At 37.5% G+C, this 15,997-nt stretch overlaps 1 protein-coding gene across 1 annotated transcript in view; it reads left to right on the top strand.

Annotated features, from left to right (window-relative positions):
- The window catches only part of Ttc3 (tetratricopeptide repeat domain 3), a 106,465-nt gene that overhangs the window by 56,293 nt on the left and 34,175 nt on the right, over window positions 1–15,997 (top strand). The window contains exons 23-31 of the mRNA XM_013027424.1: window positions 1,024–1,116; window positions 1,792–1,856; window positions 2,988–3,124; window positions 4,769–5,095; window positions 6,802–7,053; window positions 10,005–10,051; window positions 11,097–11,153; window positions 12,367–12,440; window positions 14,542–14,706. Coding sequence (XP_012882878.1) covers window positions 1,024–1,116; window positions 1,792–1,856; window positions 2,988–3,124; window positions 4,769–5,095; window positions 6,802–7,053; window positions 10,005–10,051; window positions 11,097–11,153; window positions 12,367–12,440; window positions 14,542–14,706 — 1,217 coding nt within the window. The remainder of the gene's footprint in view (window positions 1–1,023; window positions 1,117–1,791; window positions 1,857–2,987; window positions 3,125–4,768; window positions 5,096–6,801; window positions 7,054–10,004; window positions 10,052–11,096; window positions 11,154–12,366; window positions 12,441–14,541; window positions 14,707–15,997) is intronic.

The raw sequence follows: 15,997 nt of genomic DNA, 5'->3' as shown, positions 1-15,997 counted from the left end.
CAATTTTATTATCTACGTGAGTTTATAAAATTTATTTCTGTTTTGTATTTATTAAACTACATAAACCTATATAAACACAGTTTTTATTGGTAAAAAATGAAATTTTTGTGTTAGATATTTTAGCAGTAGGAATTATTCACTTGACAAGAACAAATTTTCACATAGTTAGCTAGAGATAGAATGCTATCTCCAAAAGCTATCACCATTGTCACTTCTGCTATGCCTGTCTTATTTTGAATTTCTCTTGCCATCTACTTTCTCTTCATGGCTTTATTCTCACAGTTAGAAATATCCTCTATGAATTGGTCAGCATGACTAAGATGCTGAAGTAATGTACAGCCCAGATATCTTTTGGTTTACAAAGAGAGCTTTATTGTTTGATTATATTATTTGTGCTGAAGTTTTCAGTTATTGTGCACAGTTAAGCTGTGGCAGCTGTGTTCTTTGTGGCCATGGCCTTGTTTCTGAATCCTAGTTGAAGAGTGGCCCTTTTCTGGAACATGTTGTTGCCATATCAGAAGGAAAAGGGCTGTGGCCAGTCCTCTGCTTACGTGTTCCATATTTTATGGCAGTCTCCCTTGCCTCAACTAGAGCAAGGTCTCCCACACCTAGAGGTGTAGTCTCCCTTCTGGAGCTTTGACGATCATGTGGGAGTGAACAGGACTTCCAGAGCTCCCCTAAAGGATGTTCTATGCTATCTTTTGACTGTTCTTGGTGATTAAATGGTACACAGGCTGGATGCAAGCAGCTCACACTTGTAATCCTAGCAGCTCAGGAGACTGAGATCTGAGAATCATGGTTTAAATCCAGCCCAGGCAAGAAAGTCCATGAGACTCATCTCTAATTAACTACCAAGAAACCAGAAATGGAGCTGAGGTTCAAAGTAGTAGAGTGCTAGCCTTGAGCAAAAGCGCTCAGGGACATCACCCAGGCTCTGAGTCCAAGCCACATAAACAAACAAACAAAAAAGTATACATGTACAGATCTTTCCACTCTGTTAACTTTCTCTTTCAAATCAAATAGGATTTTCTGCAAGGCATCTGTCTTACACCTGACTGTGAAGGAACCATCTCTAAAATTATCATCTTCAGCAGTGGTGGTCAAGTAAAATGTGAAGTAAGTATTTAATATGGGGAAACTTCATTGAGATAACTAAAATGTTTATACCATGTAAAATATGTTCTAACTTTTTAGAAGTTGTGTCATTTGGACCTTGTCTTTTCCAGGTTAAAAAAAAACAACCAAGTTATATTGTTTAAGAAAATACAGGAAACATTAGGATACACATTGTAGTGAAGTATTATTATCTTCTTTTAATTCCTAAAAAGAGAGACTATTTACATTTCCATTTTACTATTTTTATTTTTTGATCATTTTTCTTAACCTTTAATAAGAGAAAGAGACTTTTTACATTTTAGTTTTATTATTTTTACTCTTGATAATTTTAATCCTCTGCAAAGTTGGGAATGGGAGGGCAGTTCTTAGGGTGGGAGTACTTTAACTTCAGTACCTGGGTGACAGGAGTATATAGTTGTGTTAATATTTATAGCTTATTGGATCTTCAGCTTTTAATTTTTAAGAACGCCTTCCTAAAAGTGTGTCTACTCTTGTTCCTCTTTTCAGTATATTATTTGTTAAAGCTTTCTGGGCTTTTGTCTGGGTCAGAACATCATCACTGTTGTCTGTCAGACTGAGCATTGTGTGTGTTCCTGAAATACTTGTTACTTGTGGTTTTATGCTTTATGTCATGGGAATATGAGACAAATTTGGATGTCTTTGTTTTATTTGAAGTTTGAACACAAGGTCACAAAAGAAAAAGTTCCTCCAAGACCTATTCTGAAACAGAAATGTTCCAGGTAAGATTTTTTTTTCACAATAGTAGTTGTATGATGTCTCTTTGAATATAATGCTATTTAAATATAAATTTCTAAATTACACTTTTTAAAATTGTCTGTACACCCTTATATCCAAATACTTATTTTAAATGAATTTTATGGATATTGAATGATGAACTATAAAAATGTGATTTAGAGTTATTTAGTTGTTGTGTTTATTAGTAATATTACAGCATTTCATGTTTTGAATAATAAATTTGACACTTGGAGGAAAATTACATATTTATCTCAGTTGTTTCAACTGTAATTACAAAAACCTTATTTTCTATTTAATTCTCTTTCACAAATATCTTGAACCAGTGACTATCTCTTAACTTGATATACTCAAGGTACTGTCTAAATTATTCACTCTCTGTATCTTTTTGTTCAGCTCAAATAATTCCAATCTTTAAAAAAAAATTTGGTCTTGGGCTGGGAAGGCGGCTCAGTGGTAGAGCGCTTGCCTTGCATGCATGAGGGCCTGGGTTCGATTCCCTAGCACCATATAAGCAAAAAGAAAAAAAGCTAGAAGTGGTGCTGTGGCTCAAGTGGTAGAGTGCTAGCCTTGAGCTGAAGATCTGAGGGACAGCACCCAGGCCCAGAGTTCAGGCTCCACGACTGGACCCAAAAAAAAAAAAAAAAAAATTGGTCCTGTTTCTTGTTTTTCATTCTACAAAGTGCATTTTCTTTTGAGGGAAGAATATCAGTTGTGACTAAGCAAAAGAAAAGTACAGAATTATTTGTTGGAAAGAGTTCACTATATTCCTATCAATCAAATCCCCGTATTCTGGGGGTCAATATTGAGAAAATAGTGTTTTTTTATGAAGAGTAATTTGCTCTATTCCTATGTACCTGGTGTTGTAATTTTTATACATGGAAATAACATCTGTGCAATTTGTATATTATATCCTTAATTATAAGTTACTTGATCACTGAGATTTTTGTTTTCATGAAACAAGTACCCCATGTTGAACAGAAGATATCAGATTCTAACTAAAAAGCAAAATGTCTAACCTGTTGTTTAGAGAATGGTTTCTCCAATAAGCAGAGGAAAATAGTTTGTTAAACTTTATTGTGTCAGATAAATTACCACTAATTGTAAATATTTATCAGCCTAGAGAAACTAAGACTGAAAGAAGACAAAAAATTGAAGAGAAAAATCCAAAAACAAGAGGCAAAAAAATTAGCACAAGAAAGACTGGAAGAAGACTTAAGAGAAAGTAATCCACCTAAAAATGAAGAGCAGAAAGGTATGCAAGTCCAAAGCATAAGAATAGTATAGGGCTGGGAATGTGGCTTAGTAGTACAGTGCTTGCTTAGCATTCATGAAGCCCTGGATTCAATTCCTCAGTACCACATAAACAGAAAAAGCCAGAAGTGGGGCTATAGTTCAAGTGGTAGAGTGCTAGCCTTGAGCAAAAAAAGCTCAAGGACAGTGCCCAGGGTTTGAAGTCAAGCCCCAGGACGGGCACACAAAGAAAGAAAAAGAATAGTATATACTTGTTCACAAGTACAGATATGAATATTTGTCTTATAAGCTGTCTTGTTAATCAGTACTGAATTGAAATACAGATTTCAGTTATCTTAATACTATATTTTATTACTCTAAAGAAAGCAAATAAGAGCTAGGTGCCGGTGGCTTACACCTGTAATCCTAGCTACTCAGGAGGCTGAGATCTGAGGATCGTGGTTCAAAGCCAGCCCGGGCAGGAAAGTCTGTGAGACTCTTATTTCCAATAAACCACTAGAAAGCTGGAAGTGGCTCTGTTGCTCAAGTGGTAGAGCGCTCGCCTTGAGCTGAAGAGCACAAGGACAGCGCTCAGGCCCAGAGATCAAGCCCCACAACCGACCAAAAAAAAAAAAAAAAGCATAAGTTGGTACAACGAATACTGGTTTTATAAGCAGCATACAATAATATACATGCTGTCCTACTACCAGCTCGAGGCGGATTATCTGTTAACTTCTTCAAAGTGAAGATGGACATAATTTTCTGACTTCCATATTATTTGACAGTATCATTCCTTCTACTATCTGGATTTAACTTCCAACATGTTGAACTGTTAGCTACTCATTATCTGAAGTAATATTGTGTTCAAATACAGAGGCAGCACATAGAGTTTATATGACCCAGCTTTCTGGCTTGTTTATCTCGTTATTCCCTGATTTAGCACAGCAGTTTTTATAGGCAATTTCACTGTTCTCATGTACAAGTTGGCCAGTGTGTTTTCAGTTTGAGTTTGAGTTTTCCCCATTTTCCACTATTGTGGGTCGGCTCCCAGAATGAAGTCTTTTCCCCTTTATTTTTCATTCCAACAGTGTTTCATAAATCAAGCACAATTTTATTTCCTACTGAAAACATTTTCAGTGACTTACTAACTTTGCCTTCAAAGGACTAAATATGTATTGAGACTGAGGGGTGTCAAGGGAATGGGTTTCAGATATTACTTCTTGAATTATAGCAAATGAAGGGCAGAAGGTACTCACATTTTATTGGTGTTAAATGTGAACTTCCGTGGGTGGTTTTTTTTTAAGAGGTATTGGTAAATATATTCCTAATTTTTTTGGGGGGGAGGGGTCTGGTCATGTGGCCTGAACTCTGGGCCTGGGCGCTGTCCCTCAGCTCTTCAGCTCAAGGCTAGCACTCTACCACTTGAGCCACAGCGCCACTTCCAGCTTTTTTCTTTTTCCTTATGTGGTGCTGAGGAATCGAACCCAGGGCCTCAGGCATGCAAGGCAAGCGCTGTACCACTGAGCTACCTTCCCAGCTCCAATATATTCCTAATTTAAAGAAAGAACTCATCTGCCATGATTTATTATGTAACATTACATTGTTTATAGGTTGGAATTTTTGCCCGTTCTGTATTTCTTTTAATTGCTTTGTTTCTTGTTCTTAGAAACCACGGACAATGTTCAGAACTGTCAGTTCCTTGATGACAGAATTCTTCAGTGCATAAAGCAGTATGCTGACAAGATTAAATCTGGTGTATTGAATACTTCCAAGCTTCTCAAAGAATTGCTTTCATGGAAAGTTCTGAGCACAGAAGACTATACAACATGTTTTTCTAGCAGAAATTTTCTCAATGAAGCAGTAGACTATGTAATTCGTCACTTGATTCAAGAAAAAAATAGAGTAAAAACAAGAATATTTCTGCATGTTTTGAGTGAGCTTAAAGAAGTGGAGCCCAAATTAGCAACCTGGCTCCAGAAGCTTAATAGTTTTGGTAAGTCCTCTTATACTCCAAAGAGATGTAATTTAGAAAGGAGAGACTCTGAATACTTTTTCATATTCCTGTTTAACCATGTATGACTTTTTAAATGACAACTACACATTTGTATTAATAATAAATGCTACTCTATAATCCTTGCTACTTAAGAGGTTGAGATCAGAGGATTACAGTTCAAGCCAGCTTAGGGAGGAAAGGCCATGGGACTCTTCAGTTAACCACCCAAAAGCAGAAGTAGAGCTGTAACTCACATAGTAGAATGAGAGCCTTAATGAAAAAGCTAAGGCACAGTGTCCAGGTCCTGAGTCAAGCCCCAGTATACACAAACACACAAGGTAATACTGCTTTCCCATACACACACATAATTTTTAGATTATTCTATAGATACGTAATTATTCTTTTATTTATTTTTCACTTTTTGCATGATAATTTGCACTTGCTGGGCCTCTGCTGTACTACTTGAGCTATACATCCAGTCCTTTTTTATGTGTTATTTTTCTGTCAGGGTCTTGTATTTTTGCCCAGAGCTGGTCCAGAACTTCAGTCATCTTACCTCTAACTTGCCTGTACCTGGAAGTGTTCCAATATACTCTACTTTCTGGTAGAGATAAAGTCTTGGTAATTTTGCCCAGGTTAGCCTTGAACTTCAATCTTTCTGATCTCTACCTCATGAGTATCTGGTATTAGAGGTGTCAGCCATTTACACCCAGCCCTGCCTGTTTTTGTGTTTGTCTTATTTTTTTTTGTGTTGTTTTTTTGGTTGGTCTTGAGGCTTGAACTCTGGGCCTGGGTGCTGTCCATCAGCTCTTCAGCTGAAGACAAGCGCTCTACCACTTGAGCCACAGCACCACTTCTGATTTTCTGGTGATTAATTGGAGATAAGAGTCTCACGGACTTTCCTGCCTGGGCTGGCTTTGAACGGTGATCCTCAGATCTCATCCTCATGAGCAGCTAGGATTACAAGCATGAGCCAACAGCATCTGGTTTTAAGAGACATTTGGCTGTAGAATTCCGGTATTCCAAGGAAGAAGTTGTGCAGTTTATTGTTAGAGACAAAGCAAGAGGCAACAAGCTTGTTATGTCTAGAAAGCTAAATGCCTTTGCTTAGAGCATTGATTTCCATGGGTTTCTGGTCTCAGCAAATTACTCTTACAAGATAAGATTGTTACTATTTCTTTCTTGGTATAAAATACATACAGAAAAGCATGCTAAAATCTTGTTAGTCTTATTAGTTGGAGTTATAAATGATTATAAATTAATGAAAAGCTATTTTTATTTTGAAATATATTTAATATAATCATTTCCTAAGGATAAAACTGCAATGTAAAAGTTTTTAGTCCACCTTATTCAACTAATACATAACAATTCTATGTAACTTGAGATTAGGGATGAGAGGGGGAAAATGGGGTAACATTGACTAAGAAGCATTGAACTCACATTACTTAGTGTAATTGTAACCCCTTTGTACAGCTACTTAATTATAAATATTTTAAAAAGAATTATGATTAGTATGTCAGTGTTGAATAGTGTTTCTAAAATGTATAGTAGCTTGTCCAAGTCTGTTCTCAAATATTTAAATGTTTTCACTGAAAATAGAAACAAACTGTAAATGGAACCATGTTGAGTAATATGAAACTCAATGTGATTTTACTAAAGTAAGTAATTTCTCTCTTCGTGTGATTTGGGTTTTATTTTTATTGCAGGCCTAGATGCCACAGGACCGTTTTTTTCTCGATATGGAACATCTCTTAAGGAGCTTGATTTTAGCATCATGACTTTTCTCTGGAATGAGAAATACGGGCATAAACTAGCCTCTATAGAAGGAAAGAAACTCGATTACTTCTGTGAGCCAACATCATTAAAAGAAGCACGTTGTTTAATATGGCTGCTAGAAGAACACAGAGACAAGTTCCCAGCATTGCACAGTGCTTTAGATGAATTCTTCGATATAATGGGTTTGTGAACCAAGTTTTTATTTATATATGTTACATTTTTGGGAGAAAATAATCTGTGAGAGACTTTTAGCTTACTAACATACTTACTGTGGGAAATAATGAAAACTGATACAACTGGATTTATGATTGACAATAGTAACTCTGTGAGGAGGAAGGGTGAAAGGAAGGACTGAGGACTTCAAAGGAAGTACTCTGCACTTTGGTCCTCACAGTAGGAAAGCTGTGGAACAGGTGGAGTTCAAGGTAGAAGTGAAATTGGACAGGTAAGTGTTGGGGCTTTGAGAAGTAGGGAAATTCAAGGCCTGTTTGAGTAATGGCATGGAGTCAAACCTGGCAGAACAAGGCCAGCTGGAAATCAGTTCCATAGCTTCTCTTGGACTTATTTCCTCATCATTAAATGAAATGATTTGGAGCTCACAGTCCATGTGATCCTTTTCTACTTCAAAATTCTAATATTCTTATTTTTTAATTTCTTATCTCTGATCCTATTTGTCCTGGATGGTTTCTTCTCTCACCTTTTTTTAGCATTTGTATATTGTTATGTGAGTATTACATTATTTTATATATTTGTGAGCATTCCATTGTTAGGAGTTTCAAATGGTATATGTCACAGGTCAGGCCTTAAAACAACAGTGTCACATTATAAAGCTCAAATACATATAAGATTATGTCTTTGTTGCCTTGAATGTCCCTCCCCCATGGCACAACCCCTGCTTTCACTATATATGATGTTGTTATATGTGGAAGGGAAGGGAAAAAACAAATTGTTAAAACAGGGATACAGGAGGACCCATTGCAGCAATGAGATGTACAAGTTGTTATGTCGAAAAACGAACTTTACAACTTTGGTGGGGGGTGGGGGGGAGACGGGTGGGGAGGATATGAAGGGACGGGAAGGGGAAACAAAGCAGGAGGCTACAATGCTTGATAAGAAACGTGCTCATTATCTTACCCATGTAATTGTAACCCCTCTGTACAGTATTTTCACAATAAAAATATATTTAAAAAAATAAAAATCTAAAGCTCAAATACAGTGTAAGGAATAGTTTACTTTTATTTAGATTCTTTGTAAAGTGCTCACTTACATACAGACAGCTTTAACCTTTCAAGGCACTGTTTCCTGATGAGAAGACACGCTATTTGATAGCCTCAGTTTATTGCTCTTAGTTTATTGCTGGTTGTAAGAAATGCTGTCCTGGGACTGAGCTTAAAAAACCTGATGCTTGTCTGGGTCATACAGGAACAGGAAGACAACTAACAAGAGCATATCCTCCAGTCCTCTCAGTAGGCATTCTTCATTCTCTCTACTTCTTAGGCTCTGTGCCAGAAATACTCAGTACTTCTAGCTATTGCTGTCTGTCTGCTTCTAGGCATGCAGCCAGAAGCAACCTACAAATTATTGGTCATCTCAACAGGCTTTCAAGTCTGATAACACTGTTTTCCACCTGAGATCGTTACAGTTTTATCACTTTTTTTTTTTTTTTGGCTGGTCGTGGGACCTGATACTCTGGGCCTGGGCGCTGTCCCTCAGCTCTTCAACTCAAGGCTTGCGCTCTACCACTTGAGCCACAGCACCACTTCCGGCTTTTTCTGCTTTTATGGTGCTGAGGAATCGAACCCAGGGCCTCATGCATGCAAGGCAAGCACTCTACCACTGAGCCACCTTCCCAGCCCCTTATCACTTTCATTTAAAGTATTTTACATAATACTATGCATAGAGTATATTTTATATTATATGAAATACAATGTGTTATGTATAGTATATAAAAATATATATACATATACATATATATACATATATTTATATTTGATTTGAACTTAGGACCTTGTGCTTGCTAAAAGTAGCTACTACTGAACCACATTTCCAGTCTTTCTCTTTTTTTTTTGGCATGTTGGTTACTTTTCAGGTAAAGGTTCCGATTTTTGTTGTTGTTTTTGTTGTCAGTGCTTTCAGGGCCTTCCTCAGACCTTGGTCCTCCTACCTACAGCCTCCTGCATACACATATTCACAGGCATATATAAGCACACTTAGCTTTTTGATTGAGAAAGGATCTTGCTAATCTTTTTGCGTGGCTGGCTTTGGACTACAATCCTTCTGAACTCTGTCTCCCAAGTAGCTGGGATTACAGGCATAGTAAATTATCTTAATTAACAATGTATATCTATTTCCTAAGCAGGCAACCCTGAGATTAGTCTAGATTCTTGTTCTTTTCCCTGTTCTTAACTACTTTGTCACCAATTTAAATAAGGCTTTTCTTTGATCTATCCTTTCTTGTCCATCCCACTTCCCTAGGCAGGACTTTAGTTATTTTCCCATTATTAGGCTTGCAGCAGCCTTCAAACTAACTTTGATCTAATCTTCCTTTTGTATTGCTGCTAGAACTCTTTTAGAACAGGCCTGAGCTCTTAATTATTCTTTTCAGGAAACATTTGCCTAGTTTTGCCTACATAATACATTCATATCTGTCTGGGCTCACTGTCTCTCTCCCATCAGTTCTCTGACCCCACCCCCTACCTTGTGCTTTCCTCGCTGCTCATATTGTGGCCCTAGTGTCCCTCTGCTTCTTGGCTGCTTTCCTGAATACTTTACTCCCTGTTATTTCATTGTTATGCTTCTAATATGGGTTACAGGTATCTTCTTCCAGAAGAACATGAGTATTTTGATACCAAGGACTGTCTTGTTTGTCTCTATATTCCCACCTCCAATGTTCATGGCACTCAGAAGGCACACTCATATGCCGACTAGGTTGAAGTTGTATGGCTCTGTGTAGTTGGCTTCCCATTTAACCAATTGTTTTGCCCTTAGTTTTTCACTAAAATTGTGTCACAGCCAATTAAGGAATAGAATGTAGTCTCGCTTGTTGGCCTCATTGTACTTTAAGGGTAGGTTATAGTCTATAGTATGGATTTGTAAATAGTGTGTCCTTACAGAACTTCTTTTCTTCCCACAGACAGCCGCTGTACTGTATTAAGGAAACAAGACAGTGGTGAGGCACCGGTAAGCTACTTGACTAACTTAAATCTTAGATTCTAATTTGTGTTTGTCAAAGAAAGCAAGGAGGAGCCAGGCCAGTGTTTATTTACATGGCCAGGTTGCATTTCAGAACCAAATAAGGAGGGCTCTGGGTAACTAGTTCATTAGATCGTTACTGCCAATCTCTTCCTCTTAGAGTTGAAGCACGAATCAGTGCACTCTGAGGATTTAGTCTTCATAATGTTTTATAACTAATACATGTTAATACTAGAAAGAAAAAAGGAAGAATTCTTGGGGCAAGAAAAATGTAATAGGGCTGGCATGGTGGCTCAGTGGTAGAGCGCTTGCCTTGCATGCCTGAGGCCCTGGGTTCGATTCCTCAGCACCACATAAGAAAAAAGAAAAAAGCCGGAAGTGGCTCTGTGGCTCAAGTGGTGGAGCACTAGCCTTGAGCTGAAGAGCTGAGGGACAGCGCCCAGGCCCAGAGTTCAGGCCCCACGACCAGACCCAAAAAAAGAAAAAAGAAAAATGTAATATTTTGCTCCAGAAGGAGAACAAAGAAACTCTGCTAGATCCATAATGACACAAGCCTATAATCCTAATTACCAAGGAGGCAGAGATCAGCAAGAACGTGGCTTAATAAGTCTTTGAGATTCCATCTGTGTCTCTGGCAAACAGCCAGACTGTAAGCATGGCTCAAGTGGAGGAGCACAACAGTGAGCAAACAAATCTAGCGAGCACAGTGCTGAGTTCAGTTCCTAATAGCAAAAGGTCTGATTAATGACTGGAAGTAACATAAATCCTTGTTGAAAATAAGTTTTAAAGATTGGAGCAATTTAGCTTTAGTTTCAACATTGGTATCGTTAAACTTTTTTCTCTTTTCTATTATGTCATGCCACTTGTGCTAGTATATTATTGAATTATTTTTACAAATTAAACTATGTATATTTAAATTATAACAAGTTTAACTTATGACTAGTTTTATGAAAGTAAATATGGTTTCTGTTCAGCTTTATAATGCTTCTATTTGAATGTTCATTGATTTTTTTTTTCTTCCTCCATTTTTTAGTTCGGTTTTACCAAGGTTAAAAATAAAGGCAAGAAAAAGAAACCGAAAGATTCAAAGGTATGGAATATTCTCCATGTTCATTCTTTTCTGAGTTCTCAAAAATACTCCATTGATACATAAATTTTCTAATTTTCAAACTTAAAAGCTATTTGGCAGTCTATATTTCAAGAAACTTTAAGATTTATATTGCACATAAATAACTCTTAAAAGATACTTTTAGGGGCTGGGAAGGTGGCTCAGTGGTAGAGCGCTTGCCTTGCATGCCTGAGGTCCTGAGTTCGATTCCTCAGCACCACATAAGCAAAAAGAAAAAAGCCGGAAGTGGCACTGTGGCTCAAGTGGTAGAGCGCTAGCCTTGAGCTGAAGAGCTGAGGGACAGCCCAGGCCCAGAGTTCAAGCCCCACAACCGGACCCAAAAAAAAAAATAAAAGATACTTTTATACTTTCTAGATTTCCAAGCTCAGTATTGTCATAGGACTCCATATGAGTGGCAGCAGGGCACAGTAGCCCCGCCAGCTTTGGGGTCAGCAGGCCTGGACACATAGTTTGGTGCTCTACCGTTATTATCTGTGACATTAAGCAAGTTGTTTGACTTCTTTGTGCCCTGGTGTGTATTGGTTTAACTAGAATAATAGTGATGTTTGTTTTTCATAAACTGGCAAAATTATACCTATTAGGTAGTAAATGTTTAATAATTCTCTATTATTACTAATTTTATGGAAATCTAAGAAAACAAAATATTAGTTTCCAGTATCCAGAAGCTTTCATTAGAATCATTTCTGTTCAAATACTTCTTACCTAAAATACTAAAAAATAATTAATTGTAGTCATCTGGCCAATCTTAAAGTTGATAGAATCCCTTATCCACTCTTCCCTTCAAGCCCTTGAGATAAGTAAGGCATTGTTTTAGGTCTTGTGAGTTCTCAGTGGCTCTAGTTAGTATTGCGTGTATTTTTGGAGGAGACAGCAGCAAGAAGGAATGATTGTGGGCTAGTGGTAGAAGAGGGTGAAAGCAGACTGGATGGTTTTGACTATATGTCTTTACAAGGGAGTTCAAACTAAATGGCATTTCAAAATTTTGGAGCTTTGTAAACTATCCTAAATGTTAATTTGAACTTACTTCTGGCTACATTCCTATGTACAAGAAAATTTGGAAGGGCTTTAATATTGGTGGCTCATGCATGCTTGTCTAAAGCTTCATGCATAATTTTTTTCTTTTATAAAATTTCAAGGTTGAATATCATTGTCATTTTTCTATTTTTTAAACTAGCCAATGTTAGTGGGATCTGGAACAGCCTCAGTAACACCAAATAATGACTCCAACACTTCAGGGGAAGACCATAAGTAAGTAAACTTTTTAAGTTTTTGCTGCTTCTAATTCAGATATTTTCACTTACTAAGTCATGTTAATCTAATGTGCTATAAAAACTTATGCTTTCTTTTCCCTAACTTCTCTTTCTAAAGGTTAGAACTCGGGTTCCTCACTTACTGGCAGGCACTGTACCACTTGAGCCCTGGCCCCAGTCCTTAGAAAATGTATTTTAAGTTAGTGCCATTGGCTTATGCCTATTATCCTAGCTACAGAAGGAGGCTAGGTTCAGCATGGTTGGAGTTCAAAGCCAACCCAAGACCTTGACACTCCCATCTCCAAAAATAGTGAGAAAAAAGAGAGACTGCAGACATGGCTCAAGTGGTAGAACACTAGCCAAGCAAGCAAGCTGAGGAAGCACAAGGCCCTCAATTCAAACCCTGGTACTGACCAAAAAAAAGGAAGGAAATATTTTTCCAATTGTTCAATGAAGGAATGTCATATTAATAATTGCTTTTGTTTGCTATAATAAAACACTAAAAGGTATATTGTCAAGCTATAATGTTATGGGTTAGTCTTATGTATCAATTATATTCACTGCCATCTGGTTAAGTGTTTAGATGATTTTTTTTATTTTTATTTATTTATTTTTTTGGGGGGTCCGGTCGTGGGGCCTGAACTCTGGGCCTGGGCGCTGTCCCTCAGCTCTTCAGCTCAAGGCTAGCACTCTACCACTTGAGCCACAGCGCCACTTCCGGCTTTTTCTTTTTTCTTATGTGGTGCTGAGGAATCGATCCCAGGGCCTCAAGCATGCAAGGCAAGCGCTCTACCACTGAGCCACCTTCCCAGCCCTGGTTAAGTGTTAAAGAAATAGTCATAAGAAGTAAAACTAGGGAAGAGGAGTAACCTCTTTACCATGGTCTTTTACTGATCAAAAACTTTAAAGTGGGCTTTTTTTTGGGGGGGGTCTTTTTTTTAATACCATGAACTGAGTGGCTTATAACAGGCAGTTGTTTTCATAATTTTGGAGGCTGGGAAGTTCCAAGATGGAAATATCAAAATAAGTAATCAGAAGATCCACAATCTCTAGAGAGGGACCAGTACTTTTGTGGGAATTCTATCTCCATGGTGGTTTTATGAGTGAGAATCAAGTCTAAACAGGTCTCTGGTTTTTAGGGAGTTATGTCATTGCTAGTATGGGAGAGGAAGAGGAGGACATAGAAATGGATTTTGAGTTTTCCCATACCACAAAGCATTCCTGCCAATGTGGTTACGTGTGTGTCAATAAGGAAATCCCTCTTCTTGGGAGCCAAGAGAAATCTCAAAACAAGCAGGGAAGATGTTTTCCCTATATCTACCTAGTTTTAGAGCATTGCTTAGTGACAGATGTATGCTTCTTTCCTGAAAGCATTTGTGAAGTGTTTATGTGCTAACAACATTGCTTAAGAAAAGTGAAACATTTACGTTTTTATAAAACTTGATTAAAAATAGAATTTTAAACTGCAGTCACCAGAAGTACACATTATCAATGTGCACACACTTCATTTGGTTCCAAGGAGGCACCTTTGAGGAGGAGCTGCTCATGCTTCAGAAGCATGGAGTTCAGTACTGTACTGCAGAAGCCTGAATCTTGATTCGTTTTCCCATGCACTGTCAATTTGCCAAAGACCTGCCACCTTTCAACTAATGGAAAAGTTTTGTTTTATCACTTAAGAACATTATGTGTAGCTTTGGTTAGAAAGAATTACCATAAATTTAACCTTGCATTTTGGGTACCATTAGTTTTGGAGGAGGCAGAATTTCCCAATTCAGGACAAGGAAACACATAATGCTATATACAGTGATAAATCAGGACTGACTGAGCTTCTCCACATCAGCTGTGTAATATATTGACAGTAATTTAAAATTTTGTTTTTGAAAGTTCTTGGTGGTTTTAAAATTTTTATTTCATTTGTGATGTTTGGTTAGAACTACATATAAATCACAGATAAGATTGTCCTAGTGTAATATTAAGTGTTTTATTTCAATTACATATTCTTCTGCCTGTTATTTGAGTGCCCCATACCATAGAGGCCTCACTTCAGTGAAATAATCTTAGACAAAAGTTTACTGTTCTCAAAATGGTTTTTTAATCAGCAGGCGTAATTCAGATGCAGCAGGCCCATTTGCAGTGCCTGACCATCTTCGGCAAGATGTAGAAGAATTTGAAGCTCTCTATGACCAGCACAGTAGTGAATATGTTGTCCGAAATAAGAAGCTATGGGATATTAACCCAAAACAAAAATGTTCAACCCTCTATGAGTAAGTAGATTCCTTTCCTAACAGTGCTATTTTATGCCAAGGCTGATATGGTTTATTTTGATAAACATCATTTTATTCAATCATGTGTATATAGCTATTGAGACTTTGTGATCCTCTCCTATGATTATCCTCCTTTGGTCTTTTAGTGGAAACAGTACTTTTGTTTGTTTGTTTGTTTGTTTTGTCAGTCGTGGGACCTGAACTCTGGGCCTGGACACTGTCCCTCAGCTCTTCAGCTCAAGGCTAGAGCTCTAACACTTGAACCACAGCACCACTTCTGGTTTTCTGGTGGTTAATTGGAGTCTCATGGAGTTTCCTGCCCAGGCTGGCTTTGAACCTGGATCCTCAGTTCTCAGCCTCCTGAGTAGCTAGTATTACAGGCATGAGCCACTAGTGAAAGCCCAGCTAGAAAGAATTTTTAAAGATATTTATTCAACAAATCCTGTGATGATTTGATCTCATTTTTTTATTTGAATAGATTTGTTTGTCATCTCAAAACTCGAATGACAAATTGTGTAGCTTGATGAATTCTGACCCTTTCATTGGAGACAGGATCCCAGAATGCTGTTAATACTTTAACTTGGATGATAATTGCTCGGTGATGATAATGTATAAATACAGAACCCCCTACCCCTGCCTTGTTTTTGGCAGTATCAAGTATTCAGGGCCTCAGGGGCACTCTACCACCTGAGACACAGTCACAGTCTTTTTTACTTTAGTTTGGAATTTGTTGTTGTTTTATTTTTTGGATAAGGTCTTGGTTGACCTTGGACTGTGATCATCCTCCATATACCTCCAGAATAGTTAGATTGTAGCTGTGTGTTACCATGGCCAGCTTTTCTTGTCCAGATTAGATCTTAGTTTTTTGCACAGGTTGGCCTCAAACTTCAGTCCTCTCGGTCTCTGCCTCCCAAATTCTTGGAATTAACACCATACTGACCCTATACTATTTTTTTTAACGTTTTGAAATGTTTATTTGTGTTTACTGTTTCATTTTTTTTTTCTTTTTTGGTGGTGAGTGCTTTCTGACCTGGCTTGGTCTTTTTTTTTTTTTTTATTGTAAAGGTGTTGTACAGAGGGGCTGCAGTTACATAAGTAAGGCAATGAATACGTTTCTTGTCAAACATTGTTACCCCCTCTTCTTGATTTTCTGTTACTTTCCCTTCTAATTAAAGTAACGTTGGTTTTTAGGGTTGACAGGCAATTATGAAATTTAACAATTCAAGTTTGAGTGAGGTAAATGAAACAGTATAGTGAACAACTTGAGGAAAATGTAGGAAATGACTTACCA

This window comes from Dipodomys ordii, unplaced genomic scaffold (assembly GCF_000151885.1).
Source record: "Dipodomys ordii isolate 6190 unplaced genomic scaffold, Dord_2.0 Scaffold104, whole genome shotgun sequence".
NCBI lineage: Eukaryota > Metazoa > Chordata > Mammalia > Rodentia > Heteromyidae > Dipodomys > Dipodomys ordii.
The sequence above is the reverse complement of the archived record's forward strand: the minus strand, read 5'-3'. Positions and strand labels throughout refer to the sequence as shown.